At 32.6% G+C, this 23,382-nt stretch overlaps 2 protein-coding genes and 1 pseudogene across 2 annotated transcripts; all 3 read left to right on the top strand.

Moving 5' to 3' along the window:
* Positions 1 to 1,575: 1,575 nt before the first annotated feature.
* On the top strand, positions 1,576 to 2,919 carry LOC112091066 (annotated as a pseudogene).
* A 4,598-nt stretch (positions 2,920 to 7,517) lies between these two features.
* On the top strand, positions 7,518 to 11,016 carry LOC21394334. Its single transcript, XM_024163830.1, has 6 exons — positions 7,518 to 7,612; positions 7,730 to 7,741; positions 8,452 to 8,645; positions 8,775 to 8,808; positions 9,342 to 9,979; positions 10,571 to 11,016. Exons 3-6 carry the CDS (start codon positions 8,577 to 8,579, stop codon positions 10,856 to 10,858), a joined length of 1,029 nt encoding a protein of 342 aa, XP_024019598.1. The 5' UTR covers positions 7,518 to 7,612; positions 7,730 to 7,741; positions 8,452 to 8,576; the 3' UTR covers positions 10,859 to 11,016.
* A 5,370-nt stretch (positions 11,017 to 16,386) lies between these two features.
* Positions 16,387 to 21,221, top strand: LOC21394335. Its single transcript, XM_010095336.2, has 5 exons — positions 16,387 to 16,908; positions 18,794 to 18,987; positions 19,589 to 19,622; positions 19,749 to 20,386; positions 20,937 to 21,221. The coding sequence occupies exons 1-5, from the start codon at positions 16,590 to 16,592 to the stop codon at positions 21,219 to 21,221; spliced, it is 1,470 nt and encodes a 489-aa protein (XP_010093638.1). The 5' UTR covers positions 16,387 to 16,589.
* The last annotated feature ends 2,161 nt before the right edge of the window (positions 21,222 to 23,382 follow it).

Here is a 23,382-nt window from a genome sequence, read left to right on the forward strand (position 1 = left end):
TGCATTTAGTATAACTATTTATGTAAATTTTTTTTTTTTTTGTCAATTCTAGTGTTAGGGATTAAATTAAACCAGTAAATGATAAAAAAATCAGTAATTAATTTACTAAAAATTAAAATTTAGAGACAAAAATATCATTATACTCAAAATTAAGAGATTAACCATGCTAATAACTTGTCACTTGACTCTCTTCACAACAACTAAAATTATATAATAATTGGAGCTGTAGTACTGAGAAAAAGAAAAAACCTAAACAACAAATTTATAATTAAATATAGCCAATAGTAATAATTTATTTTGGGTGTACTAAATAAAAAGAACTTGATCGTGTCATGATAATACGAAAGAGGAATACTTACCGGAAATATACATAGATAAACTACCGATGCCCACAATCGAAAGGTAAAAGAACGAGAAACACGTGCAAAGTAGATCAGGTCGAGGACTAGAAGTTGTTGTGCGGCTTTTCTTTGTGCTCATTCAGTCATAATTTCGTCTTCTCAATTGGGTCGTCTTTCTTTCTTCTTTTTTTTTTTTTTATCTTTATTAATAATAAAAAAACTCCAAAACTTTGCAACGTGCATGAAAACGAATAATTTGGTAGCCACCAACAATGACCAGTAACACCCTCGCTATATATGGTTGAAAAGTACAACATATATAGAGTTGACTTAACGAAAACCAACAATTAATATTTACTGTGTTGTATTTGAAATGGAAGTCTATTATTAGTCATTATCTAAAGTATTTATTATCACACAAAAAAAAATCTTTCTAGAACTTCAGAATTAAGTTTATTTGGAGTCTTAGATTAATTTGAAATGTTGATTTAACCAAGAACTATGAAAAGGGTAGAACGTTTTGCTGCGGGGGAGGGCATGTGTGTCCGTTCCTTTATCCAAAAATACTTTCTCCAAAATTATTGAAATTGATGTAATAAGAACACTATTGTAAAATCTTCATTTATAGTATATATGAAGGCATATAACACGTAGAGTTTAAGTAAATTAATTGACATTATTAGATTCTGGATATATTATTCTGGATCCATAACTTGTCAAACAACATATATTTTGTCAGATGTTTGCTTCCTTTTATATTATGTTAAAGATATATCGGCTTTGTCAAGGAATATTATCTCGTAGCATGATCTGTCAAAAAGACAACACCTTAACTTTAGTTGTACGTTTCAAGTAATTAATTTCAACAAGCTGATCAGACCTTAACACACTGCAACAATAAAGGCCATTTACGACGACATTTGTCATCGTAAATAATATAATATTTACGACGATACGTTGTCACAATTACTTCCCGTTAAATAAAATAACCATGTCATCGTTAATAATTTAAATGTCGTCGCAAATAATTTTAAAACGCAAATTTCAATGGCGCGGATTTTTGCCACCAAGGTAATTCATTTTTTCCGCACTATAGAATCAAACTTGAGTAATGGGAAAACAAGGGTGGGTGAAACTCACCAACTCGAATTATTACTCGAGTTTGAAATTCGAGTTGCATTTAGTGAACGTATAACTCGACTTAATTTCACACTCGAATTGGACTTACTCAAATATGATCTATGAAGTGATCGGTCCCTAATTAATTCCGTAGTGCAAAAAGCCGATATATATAAAATGGTCATCACGTTGCTTTATTATTATATTATATTATATTATTAAGATCCGATCTAACATGTTTTCTTTAACATAATGCCTTTAATTTCTAATAGATTATCAAGAAAAAGCCACCACACAAGTTTTCATGATGCGAGATAAAGCTAACCAAGACCACGATACCATTGTCGTTTTCGTGGCCTTTAGAGGAACCGAACCTTTCGACGTTGATGCGTGGTGCTCTTACTTTGACATCTCTTGGTACGAAATCCATGGTGTTGGGAAAATTCACGGTGGCTTCATGAAGGCTCTAGGCTTGCAAAAGTGTATTGGATTCCCTAAGGAAATTGATATCGATCAAAACGACAGCGTTCGTCCGGCACCCTTGGCCTGTTATGACATTAGGGAAAAGCTAAGAGAGCTTTTGAAGCAAAACGACAAGGCCAAGTTCGTGTTAAGTGCTCACAGTTTAGGTGGGGCCCTAGCGATTCCCTTCCCCGCGGTTCTTGCTTGGCATGATGAGAAATGGTTGCTAGAGAGATTGGAAGGAGTTTACACATTTGGGCAGCCTAGAGTTGGAGATGAAAAGTTTGGTGAATTCATGAAAAGCGATTCCCTAACGATATGGTCACTACGCTTCCCTACGATGACAAGGCGCTTATGTTTCATGATTCTTGTCGTCAACGACAATACAAATTGTTTTTTTTTTTTTTTTTTTTTTTGAGTTCTTAATAATCTTATTCACAATTTGAATCACAGTTTAAATCTTTTTATTTTAATGTTTTCTCTTAAAAAATAGTGTCTTTCATTTGAAATCTATGATTCAAATTTGTGAAACAAAAATATTCTCATTAGTTCACTATATATTAAAAAACTAAAAGTTTAAAGAGTAATTTGTCAAAAAACGATCCATGTACTAAAACGTCATAAATGCTCATTATTCAGTGACTAGCGGTACTAATAATCATTTTTCTTTCTTGCAAAGTGAAACTATAATGATTTTGTGTGCTTCTAAATGCAGATTGTTGATGAAGAACCGAACAAAAATTATTTCTCCCCAGTCAACGCAATACCCATGATGGTAAGCTCATTTTGTGAGCTAATTAGAAGCTTCACCATTTCATACAAAAGGGGACCAGAATACAAGGAAGGGAGTTTTCTGAGATTTTTTAGGATACTTGGTTTGGTAATTCCAGGTTTGCCAGCTCATTGTCCTCAAGATTATGTCAACACCACCAGGTTGGTTTCCAAAGAAGTTTTCCTTCAAACCAAGGATCGCCATCCACCGCATAAAACTCTTTAACTTGATGAATGATAATTTGTAATCTCCTATATTAATCATAATTGGGTAACACTTTTCTCTACAAATTAACGGCACAAAAAATGGGGACTTTGTACAACGTACATTCAGTACATATAAACTGATCAATCAAATATTGTACAGTTTTATATGTAATACTCGAGTCACTTTCCGGTATCTACCCAATCGATCGAATTACTAGTGAGTTAGAGTTATATTTGTTGTACCTGTACGTCATGTTTTTACATGTTAAAAAAAAAAAAAAGAGAGAAAGCTTAATTAGATTGACAAATGTTTCTACATCCCAACTGCATAGCTTTCTGTTTTTTTTTGGGCTTAAATCTCACCTGCATAGCTTGATTAAACTATTTATATATTTTAGAACCATTCTTCTAATTTCTCTCAACCTCTTTCATGATCTCTTAACGCGGGACAATATATAATTTTCAACTGTAATATCAGTTTTTAAATTAATCATACTAGATTAACAAAATTATGATGCGTTTAAGGTAACTTGATAAAATTTGATGGTTACAACTATACCCTATTAATAGAGATTTTATCATTATCCTATCATAATATTCTCATTCTAGCACTCACATCCTATCCTTTTTCTCTTACCATTCACATATTTATTATATATGTTTTATGATATTATTTTGGAATAAAGTTTTATGCAATTATTTATGAACTAATAATTCATATAACAAAATGCACATGAACTTATACTTATAAAAAATTTCATCAAGATCCGTTGCCTTAGCAACATCAACCAATATGATCAAATACTAATTTCCAATCCAAATAGAATATTTAAACCCAAACCTAAGCATTAGTAGCTGGTCTTTGTTCCTAACATTTAAAATCTAAAATCTAAGGTTGTGACCTAATTAAGGGCCCTTTTGGTTTATGAGTTCAAGTCAGTGATTTTGATTCTAAATTCAAATTTTATGAGAATTGGTGAGAATTTTTTTTAAAAAATATTTTGTGAGAAAAAAACATTATAGTAAAATCAGTGTCATAGATTTAAATGCGTGAACCAAATAGGCTCAAATTCTTGAATGGAACCCCAAAAGGTTGTTTTTTTAGAGTTGTCAATAGGTGAGATCAATTTATTGGTCAACAACTCAACATTTTGGAGATACGATTTAATGAGTAACTGGGATAAAACTCAGGGAAAAAAATGAAATTCCAATGAAAGAGAAATTCCAGCTCCAAGGCAGATCAACATGGAACACGCGATACGCAGCAAAATAAGAGCAAATAATCTGAGAATAAAAAGATTACCTTGCTCCATCATCTAAAACAGCGACTAACGCTGAGAATTTTTACAAAGGCTAATAAATACAATAAAATTTTAACAAAATATATTATTTATTTTCGAGAAAAATCAAAATTATAAAAACATAGATATAATCGATCCTTGTCAAAATCTAAATGCAAAGATTTAACTTTTCCCTTATCTCATCTTTATTATTTTCCATTATCAAAGGATGTAATCATTCACTTAGGGTATGCAGGCAAAAATCGGGGACAATATGCCAATAATCAGATGGTGAATTTAAAAGCAAAGAGATCAAACTTGACCGACAAATTTTTTTAGTAAATAGAGAGAGCGTAACTTATGAAATGATCCTTACTTTATTAATAAACAGAGAAAATAATATATAAGAAATAAAGAAACAGAATTCAATAATAAATAAAGGCTACCAAAACAAGCTGGGGAAGAAAACCCCTATTTTAAAAGGTGAACGAAATCACAAAATCACAACCAAAATGAAAAAAGATCTATACATCTCTACAAAATATTGAGAGAGAGAATATATCATAATAAAACCTTAAACTAGTAAAACTCATTGGGGAAACTGTGGTAGAGGAAAAAAGAGTGCACGATTCAATCCGCCCATATTTAGCAATTCGAAACCTTTCTTATTTTGAACACGAAGAGCATAGACTTCTTCTTTTTTATTATTATTATTATTATTATGGGCTCACTAGTCATAACCTTTCACTATCTTTTCAAACTCCGTGAATTTATCCCAAGACCCTAAAGACATTGCAGTTATTAGCTTATCCAACATCCGATTTCCGAAAAATATGATTAGAGATTTTCCTGAAATTTTTAGACAAACAAAGGTGAAAACGGAGGGGAGGGACCAATAGTTTGTGGATCCAAATTAGGAGAACAAGACGACTTTCCATCCGATATTATTGCATGCATGCCTTGATCGCTTGTCGGGTCGCATGTCTGTGTCTAGAGTATTCCCACGGCCAGGTGGGACTACTAATTTCTTTATTATTATTGTTGTGAGTGTCGTTATAATAATTATGAAAATAGTAAAAAATATGCCAATATGAAAAGCTTAAGGAAGTATATAAGTCAACTTTTAGTTATAGAAATTAATAAGCCATAACTTGTCAAGTTATGGTTCATAACTAGATAAGTTATGGATAAACTTGTCAAGTTATGGTTCATAGCCAGACAAGTATATGGATAAAAACCGTGATTTATGGACAATAACTTGTCAAGTTATGGTTCATTACTAGACAAGTTATGGACGAAAACAGTAATTTGGCCTATTTATTAATTTATGTAAACTATTGGCCTATTAATTTTAATTCATCTCAAGTCTTAGCCTATTTCTCTCTTTCTCCCTAATAATTATTAATCAATGTTCTACAACTTGTGATAAAAAAATCATTTTTATTGCCACAAGCAATGGCCAGAAATACCCTTTGCTTTGTTTGAAAAGAAAATTAATATTTGGTTTAACCTAACAAACTTAATTATTGCGATCAAGAACTCTTATCTCTTGATTAAGTGCTTCATATTAAAGTTGATTTAACTAGATCGGTTGACTTTTTGGTAGAATTGACTGCAAAGAATTTTGAAAATTAAACTTGATCAAGATATATAAGTTGCGTACGTAAAAGTACTATTGGATTCTAGTTTTGGGACAGAAAGGAAACGAGAGAGAGAAAAGAAGTCTGAATGCTGACCGGAGTTCTAGCACCGCCTCCGGACACATCGCCGAACTCCCGACCTTGAAAATCGGTCCACAAGCTTGTCTCATTGAGGTCTCTTCTATGGTGGCGGTAGTGTGTTGTGGAGTGGCTTGGTTAGGGTGGATTGGGCATCATCTAGAAGTTGAAAACTCGATGTTTGGGAGACGTTTTCTAGCGCCTTCAATGTTAAGTAATTGGGTCCTTTCGGAGGCTCTTTCCTGGCGGTGGTGGGCTTCCTTTGGTAGAAAGGTGGTGTCGTCTTCGTCAAAGGCTTGTGCCAGTGATGCTTTGAGTGTTTTTTTTTTTTTTTTTTTTTTTTTTTTTTTTTTTTTTTTTTGCTTTGGTGTGTTCTAATTTAGTTTGAAATAAAGGTGTGGAAACATTATTTTACCATTTTTTAAGTGTCGTTTTGTAATAACGGAGATGGTTTTACCACCTTATGACTTAATTTGTGTGTCTCATCCGATCAAATTGGTTTTTGACTGTGTGGGTGGTGATACTTGTCTAGAGATCTCTCCCCTTTATTTGGGGTTCGGTCTCAGTCATCTGGATTAGTCCATTGACTATTGAGGTCATCTCTAAAAAGCTTTGTTCATGCTCGAGTATTTTGTGCCGCACGGTTCTTTCCCAATTGAGTCTCGGTAATTGTTTTTGTCCCTGTTCTTGTGATAATTTTCTAATGGATCCAGTTGTTCCGAGTCGAATTCCCTTGTATTTGGGATTATTTCTGACTTTGATTTGAGTTTGAATCTCTTTCTGTTGAAATGATATTTCCCCATTAAAAAAAAGATTTATAACTCACGACGTCATTTTGCTGTTCGATGAACGCCCAATTCCTTTATTTAAAAATTGAGTGATGACAAGTCAACAAGCAAAAAACTAAGTACATTTTACGTTCTTTTTTTAAAAAAATTACATATATATATAAAATTTTTAAAGGTTACCTTCCCATCGTGGTTACCAAAGCCTATTAAATATGAAAATTTAATGGCGTGACGTAAAATTGATTCCAAGTCCAAACATAAAATAAATAAATAAATAAATAAAACATGTGATACTTGCCAATCAAAGTTTTTACTTGGAGTTTATACTAGTACTGACAACAGACCCCAGCTTTCATTCTGATTTCAGACATTTGAGTATCACCAAAGCATGATCAAGCACTTTTCCTTTAATTCAATATCAAAAAAGAAAGAAAAAGAAAAGAAAAAGGCAATACTTTTCCTTTAATAATATTTGATCATCAGTAATATTGAACCGTGTACGATCAATATATAAAACGTTACATCAATCAAGTGCTTTAGGTTGGTTGAGGGAAATAGCAAAAATTTCAGCTAGAAATTATAAATTAATTTGTTACCTAACACAACACTAACCATGGCTTGTGACGAGGGTTTCTCATGCAGGTTTATGCTTATGAAACCGGAGGATGTGAGTTTTCTCAATCTATTAATTTACATATTATTTTCCGACATCTTCGAGGAGAGGACGCGGCAGCCGGCAGATTCCACGGCGGCATCCGATGAAAGTTTCGGCTACAGAAAGCTCGTATTTAAGTCCATTCTGTTGCAGAAATTTCTTGTGCGTGTGGCAAAGCCATTGGAATGTTTTGGGTCGTCCATTGAATTTTGTTTGAACCTCTTGTCGAGTAATGACAACTTATTTTCTCTGATTCACAATGCTATTCATGGTTGGTTTTTTACTTCCTAGATGTGTTATTAATATTTTTTTTTCATATATAGTGTAGATCCGAAAATATGGAAGTAGAAATTTGATATTAATTCTTAATTGCTCGTTAATATTGCAGGTTTTTGCTGTGGTAAGGGAAAAACTAAAATTCTATTTTAATATTTCCTTAATTCTTTTTGGTTGCTAAAATAAGTAATATGGTTAATTCTTCTCTTCTTTTTTTTTTTCCTTGAAATCCAAAGATATGGTCATTTCATGTATTAATTTTCAATGTACTATATAATGTATTAATTTTCAAAGTACTATATATATAATTACTAGTTAGTTTTTATTTTCTCCCATATGACATTCAAAATTCGCAATAGGTTTTGGTAATTTGGTTTGAACTGAAAACCGGGCATTTCTCATTTCGTTTTTTTTTTTTTTAACAAGTTCTATATATATTACCTTTCTTCCAATGATTTTGCAATTAAATACCGTACAACTTTTCACTTGATCTGAAAGCTGCTAACCCCCAGGCTTCTCATTTTTTTGAATTAAAAAAAAAAACTATACTTTGTTTTATTTTATTAACGTCATATTCACCTAATTAAACCTAAAATTTAAAAAAAAAAAATCACATGTCATTTTTTTCATGTAAATTAAAGGCATTTAGAAGCCTTATATTGAAAACAACCTGATTTGCCCAGTAATTAATCGAACATATGTAGTAGTTATTCTTTTTCTTTTTAGAAAACTAAAATCCAAAGTTATAATATCAATGAAAACCACAGAAGAACAGCTACAATATTTATATAAATTTAGGACTAAAAACAGATGGGTCAATAATACCTTGTCTAGGGAAGCTGGTAATTCCGGATAAAACATCACAGAATTTCTTCTCAATTATTGGAAATATCGACCAGCGAGAAAACTTGGACTCCAACATCAAACCCGGAGATCCCAGGTATAATGCAGCACTCTCTATGATGGCTTCCAAATTGTCATACGAGAACAAAGCCCGCATTGAACACACAGTCACTCAGCTTTGGAAGGTTAATTATATTTAGTTTAATTATTAATAAATTTAATAATAACTATGTCATTTACTTATGATTAGCTCCTACTTAATTTGCCATTTATCGTAAAATACCATCTAAAGAATTCAATTTACTTTTCTGCAGATGCAGTTCTTGGGATTTTACGAGTATTGGAATGGTAAGAAAAAGTAACCCCTCATTCTTCGGAAATTTTCACATTCATGAAATATTCCTTGGTAAGTTAAAGAAAATACTTGACTCATATTGTAAGTTAAAATCTAGAACCCCAGATTTCTAAGAAAATTTTGGCATTCATGAAATGTCCCTTGTTTAGATTTTGTTCCTTTGAGTTGTTTTCTGAATAAAGGTAATTTTTACGAGACATCAATTTCTTAAATATTGAGTAGATTCTTGTGGGGTTCTAGATTTTTTTTTTTTCTTTTTTTTTTTTTTGGTATTGTAGTCTGTTCTGAGAGTTGTTGCTTTTTATTGTTTGAAATTGTAATATTTTTTTCTTTTATATTTTTAATAAAATTGAGTGGAGAGCTTCATAGAGGATCATTAGCTTTAATTTGGTGGGTGTCAAGAAGGTTTAGTATTTGTTGCCTAATCTGTTTAAAATAATACTTATGCATTGTTCATATGTTTAATTAAAACAGTGTCCTAAATTTTAATATATTTAATAGGTTATTTTTTAAACCATATTGTCAGATTTTCAAGAAAAATCTACGACGCAAGCATTCATGATGCGAGATAAATCCGAGGACCATGATACCATCGTGGTGGCCTTTAGGGGTACGTTGCCTTTCGATGTAGCTGCGTGGTGCTCCGACTTTGATATCTCTTGGTATAGAATCCCTAAAGTCGGAAAAGTTCACGGCGGCTTTATGAAAGCTCTAGGCTTGCAAAAGAGTGCTGGTTTTCCCAAGGACATGATTGAAGAAGAAGAAGGTCGTGTTAAGAGGAACAGACCATCACCCTTGGCCTATTACGACATTAGGGAAAAGCTTAGAGAGCTTTTGGGGCAAAACGACAAGGCAAAATATGTATTAACTGGGCACAGTCTAGGTGGGGCCCTCGCAATTCTTTTCCTTGCGGGTCTAACATTGCATGAAGAGAAGTTTTTGCTTGAGAGATTGGAAGGAGTCTACACATTTGGGCAGCCTAGAGTTGGAGATGAAAAGTTTGGGGAATTCATGAAAAAGGAAATCATAGAAAATGACCATACTCGCTATTTCAGATTTGTTTACTGCAACGACATCGTTCCTCGGCTGCCGTACGACTACAAGCCGCTCATGTTCAAGCACTTTGGCACGTGCCTCCACAGTGACAGGCATTACAAAGTAAAGGTAATCGACCAAATTTTTTAATTAGGAGACGTTTGGTTTATGGATTAGAATCATGTTATTAGAACTATTTTTGATTTATGTGTATTTTTTATGAGAGAAAATACTGTAACGAATCATGAATCATGATTCAAATCATGGTTTGAATCCTCAGACCAAACATCTCCTTAATTTTGTTGATGGGGGTTTTCATATATACGGTAGGGCATATCTAGAATAGTGCATATGTTTTTCAAAAATATTTTTTTTTCCTCGATAAGTTGGTAGGCCTGACATGGACCCCAGTGATTGTTCCCATCGAGAATTCTAGGATTGCTCTTTATTTCTAGATCAAAATTATATCAAATAAAAAGTGCGCAAAATTGACATAATTTTATACGGATTAGACAGTAAAACAACTAACCCTATTGATAACTTTTTTTTTCATGTCTTGCCATAAGAATATCATAATTTCTTTTTTCATGCCTTACCATAAAAAATATCATAATTAGAGTACCTTTTAAATTTTCTTTGATTATTGAAATGAATTATTAGGCTCTAATAACGTTGGCAACAACTTAAGATTTTATTATGTGCTTTTATAAATTAATGCAGATTGCTGATGATGAACCAAGCAAATATTATTTTTCACGGAGGAAAGCAATAACCATGAGGATAAATTCTGTTTTGGAGCTGATAAGAAGCTTCACCATTGCATACACAAAGGGACCTGAATTCAAAGAAGGGAAACTCATGCGATTACTTAGGGTAATAGGTTTGGTGATTCCAGGGTTGGCAGCGCATTCTCCTCAAGATTATATTAACACCACTCGGTTGGCATCCAAAGAAGTTTTCCTCCCACCCAAGAATTCGTCACAGAAGAACCCAATAATTGGTGGGTGAAGATTTTGTGACTATTTCAGATATGGGATTTGAACTCTCTTGAGTGCGAAAGAAAATGGCACTAACAATATTCATGAAACAGTGCAATATTACAAGTTTTCATTGATCAAGTGTAAAGAGATGGAGACAGTACTTTTATCTTTAACACTGTCTCTCACTTGTGGGCTGAATGATGAATAATTATGTGAATAAATATTATTTGGTATGTGATTATTAAATAATAAATTTGAAACATATTAAATACTTAACACATGATGACAATTTAAAAATGGCACTTATAAAAGTTAGAACAGAGGACTTCTCGCTCTGATACTATATTAAAAAATAAAAAATAAAATTTTAATATTTAACATGGTTCAGTAATGTGCTTACGTCCACTCTAAAATCTTAGTTCATTATTTACTTTACGCATTTATTTATTGTTCTACACGAGAGACAAATCGCAATGGTTAAAGCGAAGAGTTCATCTTATTTGGTGACTTTATACATCAAGAATATTATTCGTGTGCACTTTTTTTTTCCTTGGCAACTATAGGCTTGATAAATACCTATTTTAGGTTAAAAGGACACTTAATTAGTTTCAAGTTATAAAATTTTAAAGTTTCTCTTCTCCGGTCAAACATGCTAAAGATGCAAGAACGGGCCGGCCTGGCCGTTCTCCTTAGGCCCACGCGGGCCGGGCCGGCCCAACCCACTAATTTTGTGGGCCAGATTGGTCCGGCCCGTATAAAAATGACTTCGGCCCAGTCCACACCATGAGCCCGCGGGCCAGGCTAGGCCGTGCCGCGGGCCATGCCATGAGCCTTGAATGGGTTGGCCCACTTAAGGCCTATCTTGGCCCATCATGGGTTTAGATGGGTCATTCCATCTAAGCATACAATTTTCAATTTTTTATTTTTATTTTTTATTTTTGAATTTGTAAACAAGTTAACAAATATATAAGTTTGAATAGTCAATAGAAATATGAAAAGGGATATTTTATTTACGATTATCTCATTAAATAAAAACCTTTCCAAGGAAAACTCAATGGGACAAAACCTTAGTAAGGAAAAAATAGTATAATCAGGATAATTATATATAAGATGTTTACAAAATTACTAAAAAAAAGAAAAAAACATGAAGATATTATGGGCTTAGATGGGCTGGGCTAGGCCGGCCCATCATAGGCCTAGACGGGCCGGCCCATCATGGGCCTAGACGGGCCGGCTCAGCCTGGCCTGGCCCATAATTTTTCATGGGTCGCGTCGGGCCAATATATGTTGGCCCAGCCTAGCCCACTAATATTTATGGGTTGGGCCGTGCCTTAAACAGTGACGGGCCGTGCCGGCTCAGCCCGTCACTATGTCAGGATAGGCCTGTGCCGGCCCACGGTCCCGGCCTATTATTGCATCTCTAAAACAAGCATTCATTATTAGTCTATTAAATATTAATGTTTTATTTGAAAAAAAAAAGAATAATATATAATAGGACTGAAAAGATAAGAGTAAAAAAAAAAAAAGAGGGAAAGACAACAAAAGAGAAGTAAGAGAGGGAAAAAAACCTTACGTATAAAACGTTTCGTCTGCGGAGGAAATTTAAAAAATTTATATAGAGATATTTATGAGAAAAAATTATTTCAACAGAGAATTAGAGAGAAAAATTAGAGCAAAAAAATATAAGAATGAAAATAAGAGAGACAAAAAAAGGAGAGAGAGAGAGAGAGAGAGAGAGTAAAAGGAAGAAAAGTAAAAAATAATAACCAAAAAAAGTGAAAAGTAAAAAAAAAATCATCAATAAAGGCCTCGTTCATTTCACCGATTTGAGTTTTCAGTTCTGAATTTCTACAGTAAAAAACTCTCAGAAAATATCACATCTAATTGTTTATGTTACAGTGAGAAGTTCTCACAAAATGTCACATTTCAACTCGAATTGAAAACTCGAATTCACAAAGTGAACGAGACTTTCGTTTCATTAGTGGCATTTACTCTTTGTAAATAATGCATGTGTATAGATAAGAAAAATAATAATAATAATGTGTATGTATAAATATATAAAATATAATACTTTTTGGAGGAACAGACTAGGGTACTAGTTAAAGACAGTACTACAAGAAATAGTAAGTTCAAGGACAATGCTATTGACGATGGAAAATGTCGCTGCTTAAAGGCTGTTCGTCACAGGGAAAGGTGGAGTAACATATTTTCAGTCTTTCTAATTTGTCAAAAATTTTCGCCAGGTTCGTGGCGACTTTTCAGAGTGACTTGTGCGTCGTTGAAAAATCTGAACAATAAAAGCATGAAAATGTCCATTTATTGAACAAAGTCTTCAGTGAATACGTCGACTAAAAAACGACTCATACACTAGGAATGATCCCGTTCAGAAGTTTTTAACATCATGTAATGTCTTAAAAAAATTAAGGGCGTGTTAACTCATTCAAAAATGATTTTATTTTTTAATTTTATTCAAAAATTATTTTTAAAAATATATTTAATAGTTTTATCAAGAGATTATTTTCAGTATAAAAAAATTCATTAATGTCTCTCTCCGCTAGAGAGAAGAGAAAACGAAAACAAAAAAGTCGTTTTTTATTTCCCTCTCATTTTATACTAAACTAAAGTATCGTTTTCATTTCTATTTTTTATCTTTAATTGTATTAAACGTCGTTTTAAAATCGTTTTTATTTTTTATTTCTCGAAAATGGTGAAAAACAAAAATTAAAACAATTCTAAACACAACACAAATATCTGGATTTGATCTGCATTTAATAAAATTATTCAATAGTTTCTACTCTCTTCAAAATTCTAATTTAATAGTTAACAAAAATCTCACTAGGGAAAAAAAAAAAAAAAAAAAAAAAAAAAAAAAAAAAAATTTTTTCAAAAAAAACTGATCCTAGAGGGACTGACGTGCATGGGTTAAAATGTCGAGCGGAGTTTACCCAAGTAACGGACAGGTTACCCATGGTCTCCTTCACGTCGACTCGTGTGCATCTTAATTACTTCTCTGTCATCCTCTGAGCATAGTGGGCTTGGCGGTGTACTTCGCTGTTAGGAATGGCGTTCTGAGGGGTGGCGTGGCGGTGGAAGAAGGTTCCTGAGGTAGTGGTTTTCCTGCGAGAATTGAGAGAGGATTGGCAATGACTTTATTTATCTTATATATGTCCGGATAGAAAATCCACTAATCGGATTTGAAAAGCGAAGTTATGGCGGCAGAAAGAAATGCGTCTCTCATTGACTTCTGACAGCATGTGAGATGGATTCTCGTCGAATCATCATTATATTTTCGGACTAAGCGAAGTTATTGTGTCGAAAACGAAGATTGGAAACGTCATTAGAAGGTTTGGTTGTGAGTACAGAGAGAGAGACCAATTTACTGTTTTGGGCATATCGAGCAAAGAAATTCTAAAAATAACGATAAAAAAGAAAGAAGATTTCATTGTCAGTAAGCAAAATCGTGAATTAAGGATATGGAGTAGCGCTTGTTAGGTTGTGAATTTGGCTCACATCATTAAATTATTGGACTGTCAGGATGTTTATATGTGGTTTGAACACTCGCTTTTTAAGCTAATTTTTGAGAATGAGTTATACTTAACGATTATTTGACATGATATTAAAGTCAGATTTAGAAGCGGTGACGGTTTTGGAGTTCGGACACTAGCCCTGCACACTAGGCGTGAAGGAGGGTGTAAGATTTTGAATTTGCTAAACGTGAAGAAGGGTGTTAGATTGTGAGTTTGTCCTACATCGTTATTGCTAAGTTACAGAGCTGTTGGGATGTTTATATATGATTTCTCTTCCTTTGAGCTAGCTTTTGAGATGAGTTCTGTACGAACCTATTTGACACTATTGCCCTCTATATCGCTTAGGCATGTCACCATATTGCGAAAACTATTTTCGATCAACCTTTAAGTTATGCCAACACTTGATTAAATCAACTACATTTTCACTGATAAGTTTTTACGTTTTATACGTTAAAGCTTCCTATTAATATTTGATTAAAACCCAAATATAAACAACAGTCTTCAATATATAAGAGAACAAACAGTCTTCCAATTAATTAATCTTTGTAAAAGTAAAATAAGAGTTCTGAGAATCTCCTGAAGAAATTGCTTGGAAGATATGCATTCCTTTAATTTAATTTCAAAAACTCAAAAAAAAAAAATAGATCTTATAAACGGCACATTAGAGCAACTCCAACCATGTTAGCTGTTTATGTTTTTAGCTAAAATAATTAATGATTTAGCTAGAATTTAGCTTTTCTCCACCCCAATCATTAGCTAAATAGTTAGCTATTTTAGAGAATCCATTCACACTAACTAAAATAGCTAACAAGAAATGACTAACTATTTATTTTTTGTATTTTTTATTATTTCAAACCATAATAAACTCAAAGGTTTTTTTTAAAATTCAATAAAGTTATTTATATTTTTAAACTCAATAAATATTAAAATAATCTATACTTAGATAAAATAAGGAGTCTGGTTGGAGTGTATCACTTAAAAATTATTAGTTAAAATACGTTTCTAGCCATTTTAGCTAAAATTTAGATAGTATTGGAGATATTAGATTAAATGAGATTTCTCGGTTCCTTGATTTTCTTGATTTCATTATAATTCCATGATTTTAGCTTTCGTGATTGTAGGTCTAGAATTGTATTGACTTTTGATCATTTCCTTTTGTAGTTTTATTTTACTTTTCTCTAATTGTTGTGCAGTTGGCTATATATAGCCTTATATTTCCCCTATACGAATAAGAAGAATTATTCCACCAAAAACTTTGTCTTCTTCCTATTTCTCTTTAAAGTTTTTGTGATGGTATCAGAGCGGGAGGTCATGAGTTCAAACCCCTGTAATTGTACTTTTTATCCTCATTTAAATTGTCATCACGTGTTGGGTCTTTAATATACCTCGGGTTTAAATATTCACGTGTTGGGTTTTTCAATTAAGTTACTCACACGATTGCCCATTGTCTAGCCCACATGTGAGGGGGAGTGTTAAAGTATAAAACTATTGTTGGCCCACCTCCTAATAGCTTAAGCTTTTGGGATAGATTGGTAAACTAACAAATAGCTCACTTGGAGATACTCTTACATTATATATTCACAGAAATCTTTATTTAGGGTGTAATCATTTTACAACTCAAGTCATAATTGAGTTATGACTTGAGTTGTGTGTGTGAGAGAAAAATACTATAATAAAAAAGTTAAATTTGAATTTTTGTGGGAAAAAATATTGTAACAATAAAACTTGAGTTATGACTTGTTCTGTGTAATGAACAAGCCTTATGTGACGTTTGGTTCATAGGTTCAGAACCATGGTTCATGATTCTGATTTTTGAAATTTAAATTTTTTGTGAAAGAAAAACACTCTAACAAAACCACGAACCACGATCTTAAACCAAATAAAACCTTTGAAACAAACGTCACGTTAGTATTTTTTCCCTTTATGCTTTTAGGTGTGTTCCAAAGAACCTAATAATGGTCAAAACAAATAGGTCGCCTGTATATATATGTAGATATATACTTATAGTGCAATAGGAACTACAAAGCGAGTGAAGCCTAACTTTCAGTTCTTGGATGTGTTAGTACCAACTAAAACGCATCAAACCTTTTCAGTCTTCACATATAAAATTCTTTTCAGCCAGATCCACCAAACCTGCTTAATTATTCTTCTGATCTTCTCTCTCTCTCTCATACATATATTTAAACCCTTAACACACAACTTTCTTTCGTTGTACTCTTACAATAAACAGCCATGGCCTGTGACAAGGGCTTCTCGAGCAGTTATATGCTGTTGAAGCCAGAGGAAGTGAGATTCTTCGATCTCCTTCGCCTCTTGTTCTCCACCAAAGTAGAGGATAGGAAGTTTGTCGACTACTGCCCGGATGCGGCGGCGGCGGCGGAAGACGTCAACTTCCGGCGAAGATGGATCATATTCGTCTCCATATTGGCTCAGAAGTTTCTTCTCTTTACGTCCAAGCCATTGTTGTGGTTTGGTTCAGGGTTTGAGAGTTGGCTCAATCTCGTTTCCTGCAATCGCAACGTGGGTCGCCTCTTGCTTAATTTCTTTCAAGGTTAGTGGCCAATTCATTCAATTTAGTTTTTCCTTTTACTGGCATTTTCTTTAAATTTCTGGGTTATTATTGCATTTCATACATTTCATGAAGTTGATCAAGAAGAGTTTATATATATATATATATATATATGGACTCCCACTTTACAAATAAAAGGTGAAACCATCAAATTTTAATGGTTAGAATCTTAGTTGTGAAAATAAAGTCAAGTCGTTAAAAAATATTTATAATCCAATTAGAATATTGGAAAGTAAAGTTAATTACTCCATCTGGCCGATGGTGTCAACTGCGAAAGGATGAGATCCCTTCTACTAGATAGTTCTTTGAGGAGATCCCCATCCTCTAACTACTAAGACAACAAAAATTTTTCTTTTTCACAAAAAAATCCAAAAGCTTATATGGTCTTTCCCCATTTTTTACGTTTTTTCAAAAGGATAAATAATTAGTATATTCAATTAGTCGAGAACTGAAATCATGATATCTCCATTACAAACTCAGCATAATTAGGAACATTGTAATTATTCGGACAACAACGCCCACTTAGATAAAGTAACCTTTTGATTTTTTTTTTTTTTTTTTTTTTTTTTTTTTTTTTTTTTTTTTTGCTCTGAAGTAACCATTTGATGTTTGGTCCATGTTGACAATAGCTCTACCCTTATTACTAGATCAACATGAATCGCGTGCAATTTCTTATTTTCTCCCATTAAAAGGGATGGCCCAATATAGTCACACATGCTCTCAATTTTCAACATAAAATGACCCTTCTTTAAAAGTCAATATGAAAGTCGCACAACCAAAACCAGCCACTACAAACCCAACAAATATTATTCCACTACATATAGCGGAATAAGCACCGATCAAACTTTATCCCCACATTGTCGCCTTATAAGGAGTACATATTCCAAATAAGAATATAATTTGATGAAAATGAAGTTAGATGAAGTGGGAGTGTTAATAATTACTCTCTGTTGTGATCATTGTTTTGTTTTATTTTATTTTTTGTTTATTTATTTATTTGTGGTAACGATCCCTTGTGCTATATACTAGCTAGTATTTTGTTTTTTTATCGCCCTCGTTTGAAGCGTGGATCGACGAGAAAAAGACAACTAAAATAACGTCTTAGAAGATGTGTTACAGATAGCTCGTATTTAGCTGAGTCCATAAGATTACGTTCCGAAGTTAAGTGCGTCAATTTAAAAGCGACACAAAAATTTAAATTGAACATGAACACAATTAAAATTGGCATCCCTATAATTAAGCTACTAGGATAATAAAATGGTCAGAGTTAAGCAATGATGAAGTTGATCAACTGACCTCACACACAAACATTACCATTTGGGGGTGATTTACAAAGGTATATAGTTTCGGCGTAATCTTCTAGTGTCATTTTTCGCTAGTTATGCGATTCTCTTTGTATGGTAGTATTTCCAGTTGGGATTGTTTATTTTCTTTTTCTTTCAACTTTTGTAAATTTTTTATTTTATTTTAATAAATTGAGTTAGGGGCTCGATGTGAGATGGGTTTAGATCTTAAGTACCAACTTAGTAGAGATGTTTAAATTTATCTTCATGCCAATGTTGCTTCTCTTTATTGAAAGAAAAGAAAAAAAAAAACCGTATACATCAGCTTTTAATATGAGTTTGCAACGTTGTTTATCAATCTAGCTTAAATATTCACATGTTGGGCTTTCTAATTAATTTACTCACGTGATTGTCTATTGTCCAACTCACACGTGAGGGGGAGTATTAAAGTATAAAACTATTGTTAACCCACCTTTTAACAACTTAAACTTTTAAGATGAATCGGTAAACTAACAATTATTTATCAATCTAGCTATAAATTCAGTGAAAATGCATGGTAATGGTATATTGTTGACGTTTTACAGGGAAAGTGGTAAAGCCAGATAAAACGTCAGAAACTTTCTTGTCATTCATAGGAAACTTGGACAAGCGAGTGGAGCTAGATAGCAGCATCAAATATGGGGACCCCAGGTATCACGGGGCACTCTCTATGATGGCCTCTAAAGCATCCTATGAAAACAAAGCTTACATTGAAACCATAGTAAGGGATCACTGGAAGGTATATAACGAAATTACACTTTGCTTCATCATATATATTGCTTAAAACAGCAATAATGAAATTCTCTTTCCACAAAAAAATACAAAAAAAACAAAAAAAACGAAATGAAGTACCAATTAAATATATATGGAACTAGTTATTAATATTAGAGAAAATATTGCTCCATTTTTCTTTTCTTATTTTGTTAAATATTGCCCGGATTTAACGATAATAACTAAAATGCCGAATTTAGGTAGTGGAAAAATAACATGGGATACCGCATCAATTATTTTAGCAAATAAATATTAAATTTACTCGGTAAGATTAACCTAGTTAATAAATATTAAATTTACTGGTGTTTTTGTTTTTTTTTAAACACTTGTGTTTCATGTTTATCAACCGTCATATTTGTATTACTTTTTTAATCTGATTTTACTTTTAACTAGATTTAATACAAATCTAACGGCTGAAAAGCAGGGAACACCAGTGTTTCAAAAAAAAAAAAAAAACACTAGAGAGTTTTTTTTTTTCAATTTATAATAATCATTTTTTTTCTCCACTAAAAATTATCCACTTTTTTACCCAAATCACCCTTAATATTAATGTCACTTATTCTGAGCAGATGGAGTGCTTGGGAACACATGACTTCTGGAACGGTAAGAACCTAATTAATTAATCAATTAAGCTCATCAAGTTTCTTTTTCCTTCATTTTTTTTTCAATTTTTTTGTCCAAAATTAACTTCCCCGAATACACCAAACTTTAATTTAATTTTGGTTGCAGACTATCAAGAAAAGGCCTCAACACAAGCCTTCATACTTCGTGACAAGGCAGACGACCATGAAATAATCGTTGTGGCGTTTAGAGGAACTGAACCTTTTGATGCAGGGGATTGGTGTTCTGACTTTGACATCTCTTGGTATGAGCTTTCAGGAGTTGGGAAAATCCATGGCGGGTTCATGAAAGCTCTAGGTATGCAAAAAAATATGGGTTGGCCAAAAGAAATTGAAAAGCAAAACGACAACGACATGAATAATACAGAACGACAACCAGTTCTAGCTTACTATGCTATTAGGGAAACTCTCAAGGACCTCTTGAGTAAAAATGAGAAAGCCAAATACATATTGACAGGTCACAGTCTAGGTGGGGCCCTCGCAATTCTATTTCCAGCGATGTTGGTGTTGCATGATGAATCGTTTTTATTGGAGAGATTGGAGGGGGTTTACACTTTTGGACAACCTAGGGTTGGGAATGAGAAATTTGGGCAGTTCATGGAGAAACAATTAAGGGAAAACGACATTAAATATTTTAGATTTGTCTATGGTAACGACATGGTGCCTAGGTTACCCTATGATGATAAGGATCTTATGTTCAAGCACTTTGGTACGTGCGTTTACTTCAACAGGCACTACGAAGGAAAGGTAATTAATTAATTAATTAAACACATTTTTCTTAATATATAAATCAAGGCACTCTATATATGTCATTCTATTTCCGTAGAACTAGTTATAAATGTAACATCATACTAATAAGATTAATTTCTATTTCCTAAAAATAACAAAGCACGCTTTTGGGAATAAGATAAACGGTTAATTTATATTCTTCAAACACGAAACTGAAAGGATTTTAAGATCCAAAAATACTTCGAAACATATGGACATGACGACTAATATTGTTTTATCTTTATTTTTTTTTCTGTTTTATTTTGTATAACTCCTTCGTGCTCGTTTATATTCTTTTTTCCTTTAATTTCATTTGCTCTCATAATTCCGTATTTTTATATAATAAATTGGATGGAAGCTTGACGTAAAAAAATAAAATAAAGTAGCATTTTCTTAGACAGCATTTGGATAGACTATTTATTTTCTTTTTCCCCTTGTTCACTCTTTTTCTGTAAAAAAGAAGGATTCATTTTTCCTTTTTTTTTTCCACTAATTATATGAAGTGCCGTTTCTTTTATGGACGCTCCAGATTGTTGAAGAAGAACCAAACAAGAACTATTTTTCACCGCTAGGGGCAATACCCATGATGGTAAATGCATTTTGGGAGCTGATTAGAAGCTTCACAATTCCCCGCAAGAAAGGACCAGAATACAAAGAAGGGTCCTTCCTCAGATTGTTTAGAATAATTGGTTTGGTACTGCCGGGCATACCAGCTCATAGTCCTCAAGATTATGTCAACGCTACACGTTTGGGATCCTCGGATGTGTTCCTTACCCCCCAAGACCCTAATAATTCACCGGAAAATATTGTATAGGATATAACTATATATCCATGTTTTAGCAAGAATTTAAAGTAATTAATGCTTATAATAGATTTTAATGTTCCTAGTTTTAAATTGTTTCCTTATTTTGTACCGATTTTAGTGTTAGGTAGGTGTTTTTACGGAAATAGTATAAAATATGCCAATATGAAAAGCTTAAGAAAGTATAGAGGCCAACTTTTAATTATAAAAATTAATAGGCCATAATTTGTCAAGTTATGGTTCATAACCACATAAGTTATGGATAAACTTGTCAAGTTATGGTTCATAGCCAAACAAGTTATGGACAAAAACCGTGAATTATGGACAATAACTTATCAAATTATGGTTCATAACCAGATAAGTTATGGACAAAAATAGTAATTTGACCTATTTGTTAACTTATGTAAACTATTAGCCTATTAATTTTAATTCATCTCAAGTCTTGGCCTATTTCTCTCTTTCTCCCGTGTTTTTAGTCCACCAAATTTGTTTTTTAACGGTGCTTTGTATGGCCTTGGTGGTAGGTGCTATGGGTTTCTCAATTTTGGTGGATTGAATTTTTCCATCAATGGTAGAGGTTTTTTTTTTATTTTTTTTTATTTTTTAAGATCTATGAGTATGCTTGATTGTTTGTGTACACGTCAATATTCATTTTCTGAATAAGGTACACATTTATTTTCCTTGAGCATCATTCGAGCTTATTAGGGGAGCCGATTGTCTATCGTGGTCGTGATTTCATATAATTTGAGATCATAATATGAGTAATCATTGGTGTTTTTATTTCCTTATTTTGGAATACGTTCCCCTTTTCAAAAGAAAAACTGTAGTGCCGAGTATATGTTTTTTTATGGAGTTTTTAATTTTGTATGTGGTCCACTTAAAACAATGGGCTATCTAATGATATATCAGATTGTGGTTGTATTTGTGCCTTATAACATCTTTAATACAATGTTATAATTGATGTGCTAATTACAAATTTAACATTTAAGTGCAAAAAATACTCTTTAATACAATGTTATTTGTTGTGCCAAATTTCGCATATGTTAGAGAATCTTCAATGCAATGCTATAATTAATATGACAATTACAAATTTAACATTTGAGTGCAAAACACACTGCCCACTGCAATGTTATTTGTTGTTCTGAATTTCTCATATGTTATACTTTGTGTCAAATTTTTCACCAAATATAACATATGGGAAATTTGGCATTTGATTGTTATTGTTTGCAATGTTTACTTTTTCATATAATTTTTGCAACATTTTCATTTTCTAATTATTTTTAAAATAAAACACTAGTAGAAATCTGGTATTAAATGACAGTTTTTTCTCCAAACCATTTTTATCCGTCGTTAAAAATGACATCAGATGACAGTTTTTTTAGTAAACGGTCATCTAATCTCATCAAAAATAGAGTTTTTGGCGATCTAACGACGGTTTTTTATAAAACCATCGTCTAATCTCGTAAAAAATTATGTATTTTAATAAACCGTCGTTATATGTTCTTCCCAAATAAAAAAAAAAACTCGTGTTGTTTTTTTATTTTCCCATGGGTTGCCCTATGATTCCCGTGTGTTATCAGCTTTTTTTTCACAATTCACAGAACCATTATAACCGCAAAACAAAATATTAAATTTCTAAATAAAAATGAATTATAAATATTAAATAATACATCAATAAATGTAGTTTATGATTAATATTACAACAACATATTAATTAAATGTTCATATAAATTACAACAACATACAGTTTATCATTTTTTGTCTCTTTCTATTATTTTCAACACATGTCCATTCAACATCTAAAATGACAAGGTTTGAATCATCATCATCAAAAACATCAACATCGTTAACGGGTACCAAGCCTCTACTTACCGATGGAATATTGTTGCAATCATCATCATCCCCTTCTCCATCATGAATAGCTCTTGACTTCATGGAACAACTAAAGACAACTCCAAATCATTGGGATCGGTTGTACAAAAAACTTGTTTTGCTTAAGTTGCCAAAATAAAAGGATCGTTCTTGTAGCCCATTCTTCAAAAATTAATCACTGTAGCGTCGTTACTATCAACCTTCACCTAATTATTGCCGGCCCACTTACACATAAAAAGTGCCACTCACAATCAGCAGTAGTCAAGTTCCCATATATCCTCCACAAAACCGTAGTACGTCA

Source organism: Morus notabilis, unplaced genomic scaffold (assembly GCF_000414095.1).
Source record: "Morus notabilis unplaced genomic scaffold, ASM41409v2 Scaffold803, whole genome shotgun sequence".
Taxonomy (NCBI): Eukaryota; Viridiplantae; Streptophyta; class Magnoliopsida; order Rosales; family Moraceae; genus Morus; species Morus notabilis.

Excerpts from the sequence above, each read along its gene's own strand:
- LOC21394334 (XM_024163830.1), top strand. The coding sequence starts at position 8,577 with ATGATGGCTTCCAAATTGTCATACGAGAACAAAGCCCGCATTGAACAC. Across the intron at positions 8,809-9,341 it reads ATTTTACGAGTATTGGAATG|ATTTTCAAGAAAAATCTACG; the intron begins GTAAGAAAAAGT and ends CCATATTGTCAG. Across the intron at positions 9,980-10,570 it reads ACAGGCATTACAAAGTAAAG|ATTGCTGATGATGAACCAAG; the intron begins GTAATCGACCAA and ends AAATTAATGCAG.
- LOC21394335 (XM_010095336.2), top strand. The coding sequence starts at position 16,590 with ATGGCCTGTGACAAGGGCTTCTCGAGCAGTTATATGCTGTTGAAGCCA. Across the intron at positions 18,988-19,588 it reads TAGTAAGGGATCACTGGAAG|ATGGAGTGCTTGGGAACACA; the intron begins GTATATAACGAA and ends TATTCTGAGCAG. Across the intron at positions 20,387-20,936 it reads ACAGGCACTACGAAGGAAAG|ATTGTTGAAGAAGAACCAAA; the intron begins GTAATTAATTAA and ends TGGACGCTCCAG.